The sequence below is a fragment of the Cricetulus griseus genome (assembly GCF_003668045.3).
Source record: "Cricetulus griseus strain 17A/GY chromosome 1 unlocalized genomic scaffold, alternate assembly CriGri-PICRH-1.0 chr1_0, whole genome shotgun sequence".
Taxonomy (NCBI): Eukaryota; Metazoa; Chordata; class Mammalia; order Rodentia; family Cricetidae; genus Cricetulus; species Cricetulus griseus.
This window is the reverse complement of record NW_023276806.1, coordinates 85,605,216-85,619,972: the sequence shown is the minus strand read 5'-3', so window position 1 is coordinate 85,619,972 and position 14,757 is coordinate 85,605,216. Positions and strand designations below refer to the sequence as shown.

The 14,757-nt window shown below is 40.1% G+C and overlaps 1 protein-coding gene across 1 annotated transcript in view; it reads left to right on the top strand.

Annotated features, from left to right (window-relative positions):
- Gfm1 (G elongation factor mitochondrial 1) overlaps window positions 1-11,404 on the top strand; it is a 43,767-nt gene extending 32,363 nt beyond the window's left edge. Inside the window, exons 14-18 of the mRNA XM_027391756.2 lie at window positions 4,044-4,206; window positions 5,744-5,888; window positions 9,860-10,020; window positions 10,857-10,910; window positions 11,047-11,404. Of these exons, the coding sequence (XP_027247557.1) occupies window positions 4,044-4,206; window positions 5,744-5,888; window positions 9,860-10,020; window positions 10,857-10,910; window positions 11,047-11,178 (655 nt within the window). The 3' untranslated portion in view covers window positions 11,179-11,404. The remainder of the gene's footprint in view (window positions 1-4,043; window positions 4,207-5,743; window positions 5,889-9,859; window positions 10,021-10,856; window positions 10,911-11,046) is intronic.
- The last annotated feature ends 3,353 nt before the right edge of the window (window positions 11,405-14,757 follow it).

Sequence of the window (14,757 nt, the reverse complement as noted above, 5' to 3'; positions counted from 1 at the left end):
CCAGGGAGTGCGGATTGCCCTGGTTTAAGGAGGGGTCGCAGTGGATGCGGTGGGTGGCGGCCGGCGGCTGGGTCGTCTCCTGTGCGGTGGAGAAGCCCGCAGTTGGGCTGGGTGTGTGTAAGCCTCAGCGTCTTCCTTCCCTCTTCCTCCTTCGCGCAGGAAACTGTTTGGGCTGTGGCTCCGCCGCTAGGAGCCCGGCCCCGCCCCGGGGTAGGCGGGTGCCTCCTGGAGAAAAGCCCGGGCATTCCCTCTGGCTCCTGCAGACTCTGGCAGGTGTGGGAAGGAAAGGGAAAATTCAGGAGGCAAGGTAGGGTCTTTCAGGCCTTGCTTCAGTGGGTCCTTTAGAAGCCATCAGCTGCTTCTGGCTTTTCACATGCAGATTGGAATACCTTTCCTGAAATGGGCCTCAAGGGGGCAAGGTGCAAAGTGCTCCAGGTGTGATTCACCCCTACTTTCCCAGCTGTGAGCCTCCAGGAACTGGCTTGCTCACCCAGCTTTCCTTGGAGTGTGATCTAGAGTGGAGAGGCAGAAAAACCATGCTATAAAGTTGGGGGACTAATTGGAATTAGAGGAAAAAATTTAAAATGTACGTGCAGACCTCCCTTACTGCACTGATCTTAGAAATATGAGGCTTAGTGACTCTTAAAATTTTAATTTTATGCTTTTTAATTATGTGTATGTGTATGCACACGTGTGTGCAGGCACATCAGATCCCCCTGGAGTTGAAGTTCTGTGCAGTTGTGAGCCACATAGTGTGGGTGCTGGAAACCAAACTGAAGTCCTCTGCCCTGCTCTCAATTGCTGAGCGATCTCTCCAGCCCCATCTCTCTTTTAAAGGGTAGATTACTGAAGGCTTTTTGCGTAGACTACTACGTATGTTGTAGTGACGCTCTAAAAAGAAGGGGACTGTGTTGTATGTGCTACTGAAATTTTCCTATAAATGAGGACTTCCTTTGGACTAAGTGGGTTCTTAAGAAATAATATGCAATATAGCATTTCCCACCCTTTCCCATTACTTTAGCCAATACAAAGTAACTAGGGGTTAACAAGATTATATTTTCCCTAAGGGGTGTGTGTGTGTGTGTGTGTGTGTGTGTGTGTGTGTGTGTGTGTGTGAGCTCCATGGATAGTGTCCAGGAAGGAGTGGCTGTGTCTTGGGTCAGAAGGCACTCTGCAGAGCATGTGGTATCATAAGCTACTAGATGTATGTCCTGCAACAACTGCAGACTTCTAGTCTCAACAGTTAGGGCTACAGTGTGGGCTTCCCAAGTCAGCATTTTGGGTATCAAGTTCTGCATCTAATAGCTAGCATACATTATGTTATAAAGGTACTTACAATATTTATACCAACTTAGGATCTCTTAAAATTATAATTATTAATTTAAGGGGGAAATTTACTTTGGTTTAGATGTGAAATTAGCTGAATTGCAAGAATATCATTCCTATATTTGTGCTTTTTTTTTAATGTTTTTAGAATATTTGCCTGCAAGTTATGTATGTGTACCAGGTGTATGCCTGGTATCCAAGGAGGTCAGAAAAAGATGTCAAATCCCCTGGAACTGGAGTTAGGGATGGTTGTGAACCACCATGTTGTTGCTGAGAACCAAACCCAGGTCCTCTGCAAGAGCAGCCAGAGCTCTCAATCGCTGACCCATCTCTTCAGCCCCACTTGAGTCTTTAAGTCTTAGTTACCTACTGTAATTTCATCAATGGTAAATATTCAGTCTGTTATACTCAGATTTGAATAATGTATAGATTGTCTTCAAGAAAACAACAGTTATTATGAGTCTCCAGGATCAGGTAATTTACACTATTGATTTTATATTACAATATGAACATTGAACAAGATAAAAAAAAATACTGTGGCTTGTAACTTGAGTATGATTATAAAGTCAAAATGGCCAGACATAGTGGCTCATGCTTTTAATCCCAGTACTTGAAAGGTAGAGACAGGCAATCTCTTGAGAGTTCCAGACTACCCAAGGCAACATATTGAGACCCTGTCTCAAAAAATGAAAAATAAAGTAGGTAAAAATGAGTCTATGAATTAGAGATAAGCAAGAAACCCAGCAGGGTTCTCATTAGCATTACATTTAATATGACATGGTGTTTTGACAAAGCTGCCTCTCACTGGTTGCCAGCAGTGTGACTCTGGGCTAGAGGTTCTTTGGCCTTTGGCATGGCAGCCAACCAGCGTCCTCTTTATCAAATATTGTAAAATTCTGTTTTCATGCAGTGCCCACTGGTGACCCTGCAGGTGCTACGGTGAACATATCAGTTGGGTCCAGTTGGTTTACATTTTCTTACTAGCATTCTAGGAAAATGTTTGGTTAAGGGTGTTGCTTTTGATGCAAATCCTGGTTATGGTGTTAGGTAGCAGTGACATTTGTCTAGTTACTTTGCTTCTCTGATCCTCAGGTCTTGCACCTATGAAGTGATGACTGGAAACAGTGATGCTTTCTGAGTTTAGTTCATGCAAAGTGTTTAACATAAACCTGGCACTTACATGTTCTGTCACTTGACCTCCTCTCATTTGTAAATGGCATTGTCCCTAAAACTGTGTGGAATTACTTGGATGTGAGCTGATTCTTAAAACATTGGTGCCTGAAGAATTCAGTGGTGCTGGATTAACTCGTGCTTGTGCACAACTTAAGTGGTTGAATTTTCCAGTTTGTTTAAATAACTGTGATTAGCTAATCTATATAGTTAAACTGTATTGTACAGATACAGACTATTTTTCATTAAAAGTTCACATACTTTATTTTGTTTTGTATGGGTGCAGGAGTATGTGGTGTGGAGGTCAGAGGGCAACTTGTGGGATGAGGTTCTCTGCTTCCACCATGTGGTCCCAGTGGTTGAACTCAGGTCATCAGACTTGACAACAAGCTCACTTCCCTGCTGAGCCATCTCTTCAGCCTCTGCTATTTTAGAGAGATATTGTTAGACTGAAAACAAAATGCCCCATCTTCAGAATGTTGAGTATCTGACAGGACCTTGGTTTTTGCACCTGGAAACCCCTCCAACTGTGCTTTTGTGGTGACTTTGCCCTTGTTTCACCCTCTGCTTCCCTTCCCTTGCTTCTTATAGATGTTTTTCCCTCCCTGGGAAATTAAGTGTTCACTCTCTGGGGTTTCCCAGCCCATCCTGAAGCTCTTGGCCACTGGAAGGTTATTAGAAGGCAGTTAGTCGTACACTCCCACTTAGGCTCTTTAGGAAGTCTGCCCTTCCAGGCGTGCATTTCCTGTCATTATTTACATTTACTTCTTCTCAGCCACTTACAGACTTACCCACTAATATCTATAGACTCACCTGCAGATGTCGTAAATACTTTGGAAAGTGATTGTCCTCAGGTTTCAGGTTGAAGGAAGGAGCAGCTAAAGGAAGAAGCGGCTGGCAAACAGTATATACACATCAAATGTTTTTCCTATGAAATAGCCCTGCCTGTATGCTTGTGTCTTCATGTTTGATATTAGTGTTTGACTTACACACTAACTTGTGTTCATTTCCTTTTGAAAGCCTTTTTTTTAATGCTTGTCGTAGTATTTTGTCATTAATCATTTTCAGGTCTTAATTATTATATCTGATGCTTCCTTTAAGTCATCAATGTCCATAATGCTAAATAGTAAAATCAAATAGAAACTGCCTAAATAGCTATAGCCATCAGAGTTCTTATTTTAAGTAACCATCCTTGTTTACTACATTGTGTGACATGGAAGGGCAGTGTTCCAGAATTGGATGAGCTCTTTGGAATGGAGGTTTTTAGAAGCCTCAGATCGATCCTATTAGAAGAATGAAAAAACTTGATTGCTTAGGTGATATGGCCCCTCGTTCACCCTGAGTAAGAACAGAAAAGAATTTCTTCTAAATAACTTCTATAATAAATTCCATAGTATGACTGTCATCGTCAAAGGAAAAGTTTGTGTGTGTGTGTGTGTGTATAAACATATATATGAGCTGTGGATTTTGTGTAAATTAGTGGGCGTTTATTTCATTTTCCTAATTACTTATGCTCTGTTCGTTTTCTCTTCCTAAATCATTTGCAGGTTTGATTTTACACATAAAAAGCAGTCAGGTGGTGCTGGCCAGTTTGGAAAAGTAATAGGTGTGCTGGAGCCCCTCGCCCCGGAGGACTACACTAAATTGGAGTTTTCTGATGAAACATTTGGGGCCAATGTTCCAAAGCAGTTTGTGCCTGCAGTTGAAAAGGTAATGTTTAACAAAGCTCTGTAGCATTTGTCTCTATTTGAAAGGAGGTTATATGCTATTAAATCATAGTGTTCTGTTCTGTCATGTTTGTGTCTATTGAGGTTGCTTTTAGTTAAACATCCTTTTTTGTGGACTGTCACACTTTCCATATTCGAACCTCCAGTCCAGTTGAGGGGCTGTAAACACATGCTGTGACAATGGTGACAAGTTGCTCTGTTCATAGTATGTATAATTGGTCTTTGTGAATTGATGCTATTGCATTGATTATAATCATTCATCAAAGTTTATGGTAGTAATTTTAGGGGATTATGAGAGTTTTGTGTGTGTGATGTAGGAATGCTTGTTTGTTAAGACTCTTGGCACCTGGGTACTTCTCTACCATATTTTTGCTGCTGGTGAATGTGCTCTTGGTAAACGAAGAACTACTTTGTTTTGTTTGTTTGTATTCTATATGTAGCCCAGAATGGCTTGGAATTCGAAGAGTTCTACTTGCCTCTGCTTCCTGAGCACTTTGCTTAAAGGTGTGTGCCACTTCATCCAGGCAGAACTAGTTAAATTGGGAGTAAACTACTTGCCTGTCCCCTTCAAAACTGTTGAGGGGGTTCTGTGTGTGAGATGGCAAAGAGCTGTGCACAGTGACAAAGTGTCAATACTTGCTTTGCTTTCCCAGTTACTTACTCTGTACTCTAGACAATTGTTTAGTTTGTGGACAGCAGGTTATAATTTTGGTTTCAGTGGTAATCACATTTTTTTGTTGTTGGTAATGTATTTCACTCTTACTTTAAGATAATCCTTTGCCATTCACACACTTCTAAATACCAGGTGTCTCAAATTCACAGAAGAGAAGAAGACTTTACATATTTTTCAGCATACATAGTTTACAGTTTTGAAATGTCAGAAATATAATCTGTTGTGTGTGTAGCTATGTGACTGAATTAGAGGAGTTCTAGAAGTATTTAAGTGACTGAAAAGGAGTTGCAAACTTGTCAACTGTTCTTTAAACATACAATTTGTTGTATGTAAATTATACCTTAATAAAGCTGAGTTTTAAAAAGAGAGTTGCATTTGGAAAAATGAAATTTCCTTCAGTACTAGTTCTCAGCAATATCATGCAACTTTACACAGTGATTTTTGTTATGATATACCAGTACAGCAAAGTAGTAATGGATCTGTAATAGGGCTCAAGCCACAGCTACTGCCTACACGTATATATTGGTTGAGTTGGTGACCTTAGTTTGCCTTTCCTCCCTTCCCTCACTGTGTTTCTGTAAGGGAGTGAGTATTAAGTCATTCCTGAAATTGAGGTTGTGGGGCAGTGGTGATGCCCTTAGCCTCATTTTCCAGCCATCTCACACCTTCATGTACTGTCCTTTTCCACGGGATTGTTCATCTAAATGCTCAACTTAGAAAAATTTTGAGAGCTGAAAGACAGCTTATTTCTTAAGAACACTACATTTCTGATCAATAGCGTGTTTTAGAATTTTGGGCAATGCTCTGCAAGTGAAATCTCATTGCAATTATATTCATTCGTTGTTAGGGGTTTTTGGATGCCTGCGAAAAGGGCCCTCTTTCCGGTCACAAGCTTTCTGGGCTACGGTTTGTTCTGCAAGATGGTGCACATCACATGGTTGATTCTAATGAAATCTCTTTCATCCGAGCTGGAGAAGGTGCTCTTAAACAAGGTATGCTGTGTCACAGTGCCCTCTGTATTGGTCTTCCCTGGGAGACCGTCATAGTGAGAAGCAGCACTGTTTGTATTCTCTTTCATCCAGAATTTGGAATATGGGAGGTAAGGGACGGATACAGATTGAAGTGATAGGGGACAATTGTATTCTTTATTGCAAAAATCAAAGCCTAACCCTGTTCTAAGTTTTCTGAAGTTCTGGTTTTAATAGAGAAGACAAATGTTCAGAACTCTTTTTTAAAGTATTTTAAAGACAAATTAACTAGTCATGTTATTTTTACTCATTTATTTTAAGTGTCAAGGAGTTCATAAATTTGTAAGTAATTTTTTCATATATCACATTTTAAGCAGATAGGCATTATTATGAGAATGGAAAAGTGTTTGAAAGAATTCAGTAAACTTTATGCATAATACAGTCTTCCCACTAAACTGTTAAAATTGTCAACCTTACATGAGATAATACCTTTACTAAAACTGTGAACTATAACTGTGAACAGTTGCAGACAGGCATATGTGATTCTTTCTTATTTTTTTTAAATGCAGGTGAGTGCTCTACTTTCATAGTAGGTGGTTGTGAGCCACTGTGGGGTTGCTGGGAATTAAACTCAGAGCCTCTGGAAGAGCAGCCAGTGCTCTTAACCACTGAGCCATCTCTCCAACCCCCAGATTCTTTGCTTTTAATTCAGGGCAGTAGGAAACAAATGACAACAAAGCTATTTTACATCAGAATTATCCAGCAAAGAATTTCATAGTTATCCTGAAGCCAGAAAATTCATTTTCTTTGCCTCCTCATCCATATCTGGTATTTGTCAATTTCTTAGTAATATACATAAGTGCCCTTACATAATGAAATTATGATTCATAAAACATTTCAAAGGTATTTCAATCAAAGAGCTAAACAGACAGTTTAGAAATATTAGAGAATTAATATTTCTTAATTATTATTTCCTAAGCATTCCATAAGTCAGAATTCTGTTGATTCTATATGCATTTTGAGCTTTCTGAATTCCTTTTGGTCTCAGTTTTTTGCATCTGTGATTAATGTTAGGCAGTGTCTTGGAGGGCTGCTGTTTTCTAGACTAAGTTGCTAATTTTTTATTTTATTTAAAATTAGTAATTATCGTCTAGTTTTCAGCTGTAGAAAGGAAGAGTGATCATCCACTTCAGCTGTGTATTGAACAGGCTGTGCAGTCTGTGATACAGGAATTTGCTCAGTCTGAAGAAAGGAAATGATGTGGATGTTATTGGTGGAGCTCAGATTAGGCAGCCCACCTTCTGACCTTGAAATGTCCACTCCTTTAATACATCTTAAGTGCTAAGTCACTTTAATACTTCTTAGAAATACAATTGGATAAAAAGCACCAATTGTTTTATGCTGGTTCTTGAGTAGAAGTTTGTAACTTTCATGGAAATAGAGGTTAGGTAAAGCGAAGATAAATTATTTGCACATTAATTAACATATAGCTTCAGCCTTTTTAACTCTTCCTATATTTAAATATAAGTAAGTATAGATGCATATAATTTACATATATACCAATGAAAAAGTGAATGAAACGAATAATCACCCAGTGAATGTATGGAGGAAAACTTCTGGATTATAATTAAAACGGGAAGTTTTTTTTGTTTTTGTTTTTTTGTTTTTTTTGTTTTGTTTTTTTTTTTGTGTGTGTGTGTGTGTTTGTATGTTCTTAACCAAGTCGTGTGGACAAGCATGGTGCTGGCATGAAAAACAATTGATTTGGGGTTTTTCCATGTGATTCTCTTTTCTTTATGATTAAAGACAAAAAAATATATGAAGCTACATTGTTTTCCATAAATAAATGCAAATAATTGCCAAAATAGAATGCCGTTTTAAGAAGAAAAGGCATTAAATTTGGAATAAAAAACATGATTGATTTTTTTAAAGTCCTTAAAAAAAAAGTAAGTTTTTAAATGGTAAAATTTGATGCATTTAACCCCAGCAGGTGGATATATGAGTTCAAGGCCAGACTGATCTATAAAGCAAGTCAGGACAGCCAGGGCTACCCAGAGAAATCTAAACAAACAAAATTAATTACTTAATTTAATTAAATAAAACCAAGGACAGGAAGTTCTCACCAAACAGTAAAAGAATTGATGCACATATGTCACTGATTGCCATTTGAGGGCATTAGAGTAAGACTGATGCTTGCTAAATGAGATCAGTATTAGAGTAGCCTATGCTTAGGCTAGTGTGTCTATCATGCAATATAGTAAAATACATGATATAGTATCAAGATTAGAGGACAGTTTAGATTTTCATGTATACCAGTGTAAACAAAATTTTGAACTTGCCTCAGCGATCAGTGATGTAACTTAAAACTGGAATATGAAACCAAATGTGCTTGGCCTGCTTTGGCTCTATGGATGTGAGTGTTGCTGTAACCTCCATAACTAGTTTTTAGTTATTCTCCCAAACACTGGCCTTCCAGCCATTCTAAACATAGCCAGAATTGTCGTTAGCTCATTAAACCTGGCGGGGTGTTCTTCGGGATCTCTTGCCAGTCTGTGACAGGCTCTGAGTTGAAGTCTTCCTTTCTCTCCTCCTTAACTGTGTAGAGGTAGGCCCATCACTTAAACTTTCCCAGGCTGCCTAGGAGCATTACTTGGAATAATACTTAAAAATGTACCTAATATATATGTTTGTGCACACAAGTGTGTGTGTGTGTACAGTTAGGCATACTGAATATAATTCTTCCTGTTATATTGCCTTTGACTTAGCATTGTGCCATGCCACTTATTTCCCAGCATGTTTGCCTTGGTTGTTGCTCGTAACATTTATTGATTCCTTGGGTATGCTGTTGAGTACATGAGAGTGCTTATCTTCACAGTGACTTTAGAACTGAGAGTGCTGAGGTTCGGAGCAATTGGTTTCATAACCCAGGCTCACATATTAGTTTGGAGGAGCTTAAAGTTAAACCTAGACTATCCTTCATTCGGCCACTTAAGCTGATGCTAGAGTTTTCATTAGTGGATTGAAATAGGGAATCACCAGTGTTATTAACAGAAACTATTACATAGCCTTATAGTGAATTGGGTATTGGGATCTATAGGTAATTTTAAGAGTGCTATATGCAAATTCTAAGACATTATATACATGGCATAGAAACTTGAGCATCTTGAGTTTGGTACCTAGTTGAGGTCCTGGTACCAACCCCCTACTGGTACTGAGGAGTGTATTAACACTCTAACAGTTACTGCGCTTAAGACTAGTGTCTTTAGAAGGACTTATATAAATATACAAGAGAGGTTGCTAATTAATTCCTTACAAACAGATAGGTGCCTCTGGAAAAACTATGGTGGTTTACAAAAAAAATAGCTTTTTACTGTCTTTTTTGTGTTTTGCTTAAAAGCCTTTTTGAGGATAGTGCAGCTGGTCTGAGGCTAAACAGTGTGCTCCAGCAAGCTACTAAATTAAGTATAGACATTTGACTGGATTCTTCAAACACCCTCTCCTGCCCTGTGATAAGTGATTGTAATATACAATATACAATGCATGCATGCATGCATGCATATGTGCCAAGGACCAGTAAGAAAGAGTAGGTTTCTGTTGGGTTCGCTTCAGAGCTTGTCTGTATGTGAAGATGGCAGAGAGTCAAGTAGCACAGCTGGATAAGTTTGCACAGTGCAGGGTGCGCTTGATGCTTCATGTTTTCTGTGCTCTGCAGTTTAATGAGATTTAAGGATTTTTTTGTAAAGTATGCTAACCAAAATAATAACTCCAGAATGAAACATTATCTCTTGGAATTTCCACAAAGATAACTATTACCATTACTATATCAAAAACAAGCAAACAAAAACCAAAAACCAGTGAGTCTGGGGGAAATTGGAAGCATGCTGCTTGTGTACCTTTGGGAAGGTGCCACCTGTCTCATGGAGACCTGGAGAGAGTTCCAGTTTAATGACTAATATATTTTTCTTTTTGTTGTTGTTTTTTATTTTTAAACCTAGCCTTGGCAAATGCCACATTATGTATTATTGAGCCTATTATGTCTGTGGAAGTTGTAGCTCCAAATGAATTTCAGGGAACAGTAATAGCAGGAATTAACCGGCGCCATGGAGTAATCACAGGGCAAGATGGAATCGAGGACTATTTCACACTGTATGCAGAGGTAAGTATGGTCATTGATTGTCTACTGGGTTTCTTTGTTTCATTTTTTGAGATACATTCTCACACTAGCTCAGGCTAGCCTGGAACTCACAGCAATCCTGATGCCTCAGCCTCATGAGATAATCCCTTTGGGTTTACACATTTGTCTTGCTTTTGTTAGTCACAGAAAGAAACCAGTTGGCTTTGGTTTGGGAAATTGTAGAGCAAAATGAAGCGTTGCTTTGAGTTTGCAGCTTCTATTTTGTGGCAATTTGTATAATTTTCTGTGAGAGCAACTCTTTAGTGCAAAAGTGGAAAATAGGATTCTTTATATCTTGGCTATGCATTTTTGGTGAATTTGTTTTTTCTTTGATGTATAGTTTTTTTGTTTGTTTTTTCCTGTTAACCTTATTTGTGTAGCTGCTTTATTGGGTTATAAGACTAGTATTTACTTCCCTGATCGGTACCCTGTCTTAACTTCAATCTCAGGGTGCAGAGATTATCAGTTACATTGTAGATCACTCCAGAAGGATCTTGCTGTCAGTGTATCATGTCAGTACCCAAAGGAGGGCTTGGTGCAGCTCAGTGGGAGCTCACATGCCAATCTGCCTCTGCAGAGGAAGGCATCGGTGGGATACATTGTGAAATCAAAGATTTGTTCTAACTGTGCCTGTCAAATAACTTTAAAATAGGGTTTCCTGTCTGGGATACGACAGAGCGACTCTGCCTTTTGATTCTTTTAAACCTAAAGTTGTCAGTAGAAAACTAATTGTAAGGTACTAAATTGACTAATGCATCCCTATATTTTCCTCAAATGTTTTTCAACAAGTGGTGCTAAAATATTTCTTATGTTTTCAGGTCCCTCTAAATAATATGTTTGGCTATTCCACTGAACTGAGGTCTTGCACAGAGGTAAGCAACATTAAAGTAGAGGGAAATCTCACTTCAGGACTCTTCAGGAGAGCACCTGCAAAGCAACCACGTTTGTGAAATCTAGACTCTGCATACTTGAGAATTGTAAGCAAACAAATCTCTCTCTCTCTCCTAGGGGAAAGGAGAGTACACAATGGAGTACTGCAGATACCAGCCCTGTTCACCATCCACACAAGAAGAGCTCATTAATAAGTATTTGGAAGCTACAGGTCAACTTCCTGTAAAAAAAGGAAAAGCCAAGAACTGACTCTCCTCACTTTGAACATAGTGACTGTTTGACTACAAGATTTAGAGATGATGGATTCCAGTGGAGTGAATTCAGATGGCTGAATCAAGTTTTAGGAGCCCTTGCTGTTTCACATTCAGAAGCTTCTATGTATGTGCAAAGATAATTATATGTATATTATATTTAAACTATGGACTATTTTGTTGTTTAATGAAAGACCTTAAATAAAATTAGAGTATTACTGAAATATATTTTAATATTTATTTAAGGGAGGAAGATAATAATTTCAGCTTAGAATATACTTAAATTTACTTCACAATTTTTTTTTTTGACAAGGTCTGTGTGTGTAGTCCAGATTGACCTCAAAACTTACAATCCTCTTGCCAAGTGCTAGGACTGTGGGTATCCAGCACCATGCCCCACCCACCCCAAGTGCTAAGACTGTGGGTATACAACACTATACCCCCACACACACCCTGTGCTAGGGCTGTGGCTCTAACTCTCCCCCCCCCCCCCGCTCCCACATGCAAGTGTATGTACCTTTGTGGGTTTGTGTGTGAATGTACATGACAGAGGTTCCTTATTGTCTTTCAACTCAGTTTTGAAATAACATCTCTCACTAAGCCCCAAGGATTCTCCTGCCCCAGCTTCCCTCCAGTATGACTGATCTGCAGCTCCGGGGGGGACAACCTCTCCCTCCCTCCTCCCTCCCCCTGCCTCCTGCCTGCTTCCCTCCAATATGACTGACGAGCAGCCCGGGGATCTTCCTACCTGCTTCCCCAGCACTAAGATTGCAGGCCCATGCCATGCCCTCTGATTTTATATGGTTCTGTAGGATTGAACTTGGGTCCTCATGCTTGCTTGAGCAGCATTTTACAGACTGAGCCATCTCTCCAGCTACCTAAATATTTTTATCACGAGAGTTTCCAACATGCAGAAAAGTTGGAAAAACAGTATAAAATACCCATATAGCTTCTTCCATTTATAGTCAAGAGTAACACTTTTCAGTGGTTTACTTTTTTAAAAAAATTTTAGAAGCACTCTTATTTACATATCCATCCCCCCACCCCACCTCCACCCCTGTTCCCTCGCCCTACCATCCTCCGATGCTCCCCACCAATTCACCCCCTCCTATCAAAGTCTGTCATTCTGGGGAGGGCCTGGGCCCTCCTTGCTGAATCTGGGCTGAAATAGTATCCCTCCATAGGGAATGGGCTCCCAAAGCCCATTTGTGCTCTAGGGACAAACACTGGCTCCACTGTTAAAGGTCCCATAGACTGTCTTGGCCTACTAGCTGACACCTGCATTCCCAAGGATTTGGTTCGGAACAATGCTGGTTTCCCAGCTTTACTACTAGGGTCTCCATGCTCTCACTAGGTCAAGTCAACTGTTTCTGCCGGTTTCTCCAGCACTGTCTTGGTTCCTCTGCTCATCCCTCCTCCCTCTCTGCGACTGGATTCCAGGAGTATGGATCAGTGTTTAGCTGTGGGTACCTGTTTTTGCTTCAATCAACTACTGGATGAAGGCTCTCAGGTAGAGGGTGGAAAACACAAAGATTTTTTTTTTTTAGGAAGATAATTATTTTACATGTCAATCCCAGGTCCCTCTCCCTCTCCTCCTCCCTTGCCCCCTCAACTAACACCCTACCTATCCCATACCCTTTCTGCTCCCAAGGGAGGGTGAGGCCTTCCATGGCGCGGGGGGGTTGGGGGGGTCCTTCAAAGTCTGTTTTATTCTTTGGGATAGGGCCCAGGCCAACCTCCTTGTGTCTTGGCTCAGGGAGTATCCCTCCATGGGTTCCCAAAGTCCATTCCTATGCTAGAGATAAGTACTGATCCACTACAAGAGGTCCCATAGATTTCCAAGGTTTCCTCACTGACACCCACATTCAAGGGGTCTGGATCAGTCTCATGCTCATTTCCAAGCTATCAGTCTGGGGACCAAGAGCTCTCCCTTGTTCAGGTCAGTTGTTTCTGTGAGTTTCACCAGCCTGGTCTGGACCCCTTTGCTCATCTGTCCTCCTCTGCAACTGGATTTCAGTTCAGTTCAAGGTTTAGCTGTGGGTGTCTGCTGCTACTTCCACCAGCTGCTGGATGAAGGCTATAGGATGGCATATGAATTAGTCATCAATTTCATTATCAGTGGAGGGCATTTAAGGTAGCCTCTCTTCTGTTGCTTAGATTGTTAGTTGGTGTCTTCTTTGTAGCTCTCCAGACATTTCCCTAGTGCCTGATTTCTCTTTAAACCTATAATGTCTCCCTCTATTATATTATCTCTTATCTTGTTCTCTTCCGTTCTTCCCCTAACTCAACCTCCCTGCCCCATCATGTCTTCCTCACCCCTCCTCCCCTTCTCATTCTCCTAGTTCCCTCTCCCCTCCCCCATGCTCCCAATTTGCTTAGGAGATCTTGTCCCTTTCCTCTTCTCTAGGGGACTATGTATTTCTCTCTTAGGGTCCTCCTTGTTTACCAACCTCTCCGGCAGCATGGTCTGCAGGCTGGCAATCCTTTACTGTATGTCTAAAATCCACATATGAGTGAGTGCATACCATGCCTGTCTTTTTGTGACTGGGTTACCTCACTGAGTATGGTTTCTTCTAGTTCCATCCGTTTGCCTGTGAATTTCAAGATTCTATTACTCTCCCCCACCCCCCCGCCCCTGAGTAAATTGTGTAAATGTACTACATTTTCTCTATCCATTCTTCAATTGAGGGGCATCTACGTTGTTTCCAGGTTCTGGCTATTACAAATAATGCTGCGATGAACATAGCTATTCATTGAGATTGAGAAAAAACAATTAAACTTTTATTTCCAGAATAAGTTGGCTTTATATACTTTTAAGAAATTTTCACCCCAAAACCTCTGATGCTACATACATACCTTAGTCTGTTATCCTTACACCATAAAAGTAGTTAATAGAAATAAAATACATTGTTTTTATTTCTTGTAGGAGTTTTGGACAGGTTTTCATGTCTAGCCTTGAACTCTTGCTCTCCACCCACCCCACCTCCTACCTCTCCTGCCCTCTGATATACTGGTGTTACAGATCTGCAACACAACACCTTCTGCATCTTTTTCGACTTTATCTCTAGACTTTATAATTTTAGAATTCTAGGATAAAAAGAATTAATTTGCCTGCCTGCTTTTAGATTAGATGCATTATCTACTTTAATTTTTGTAACCCTGTGAAAGTAAATACTGAGTCTTTGTAACAAGAGAAACCATACAGAGAGGAGATTTTTTGAAGAACATGCAGCTCGTTAAATTTTCAAATGCATACTGTGGTTACAATTATTCACTAGCTCTATTTCCTCATGAATGTGTGTTTCTGTACCATATCATCTAACCTGTGAAGTAGTTTGCTTTTGGTACTATGGGTACGTTCTCAATAAGGAAACACTGCCACTGAATTTAGGACAGTCTCCAGATATTGAGAGTAATCAGAAAAATGGAAAAAACTGAGTGTTTTTAATTTGTTAAATATTCTGGTTATACCATCAGGAGGCAGAGGCAAGTACATCTCTGGGAGTTGAAGGCCAGCTTGGTATACATAGTAAGTTCCAGAACAGCCAAGGCTACGTAGTGAGACCTGTCTCAAAAG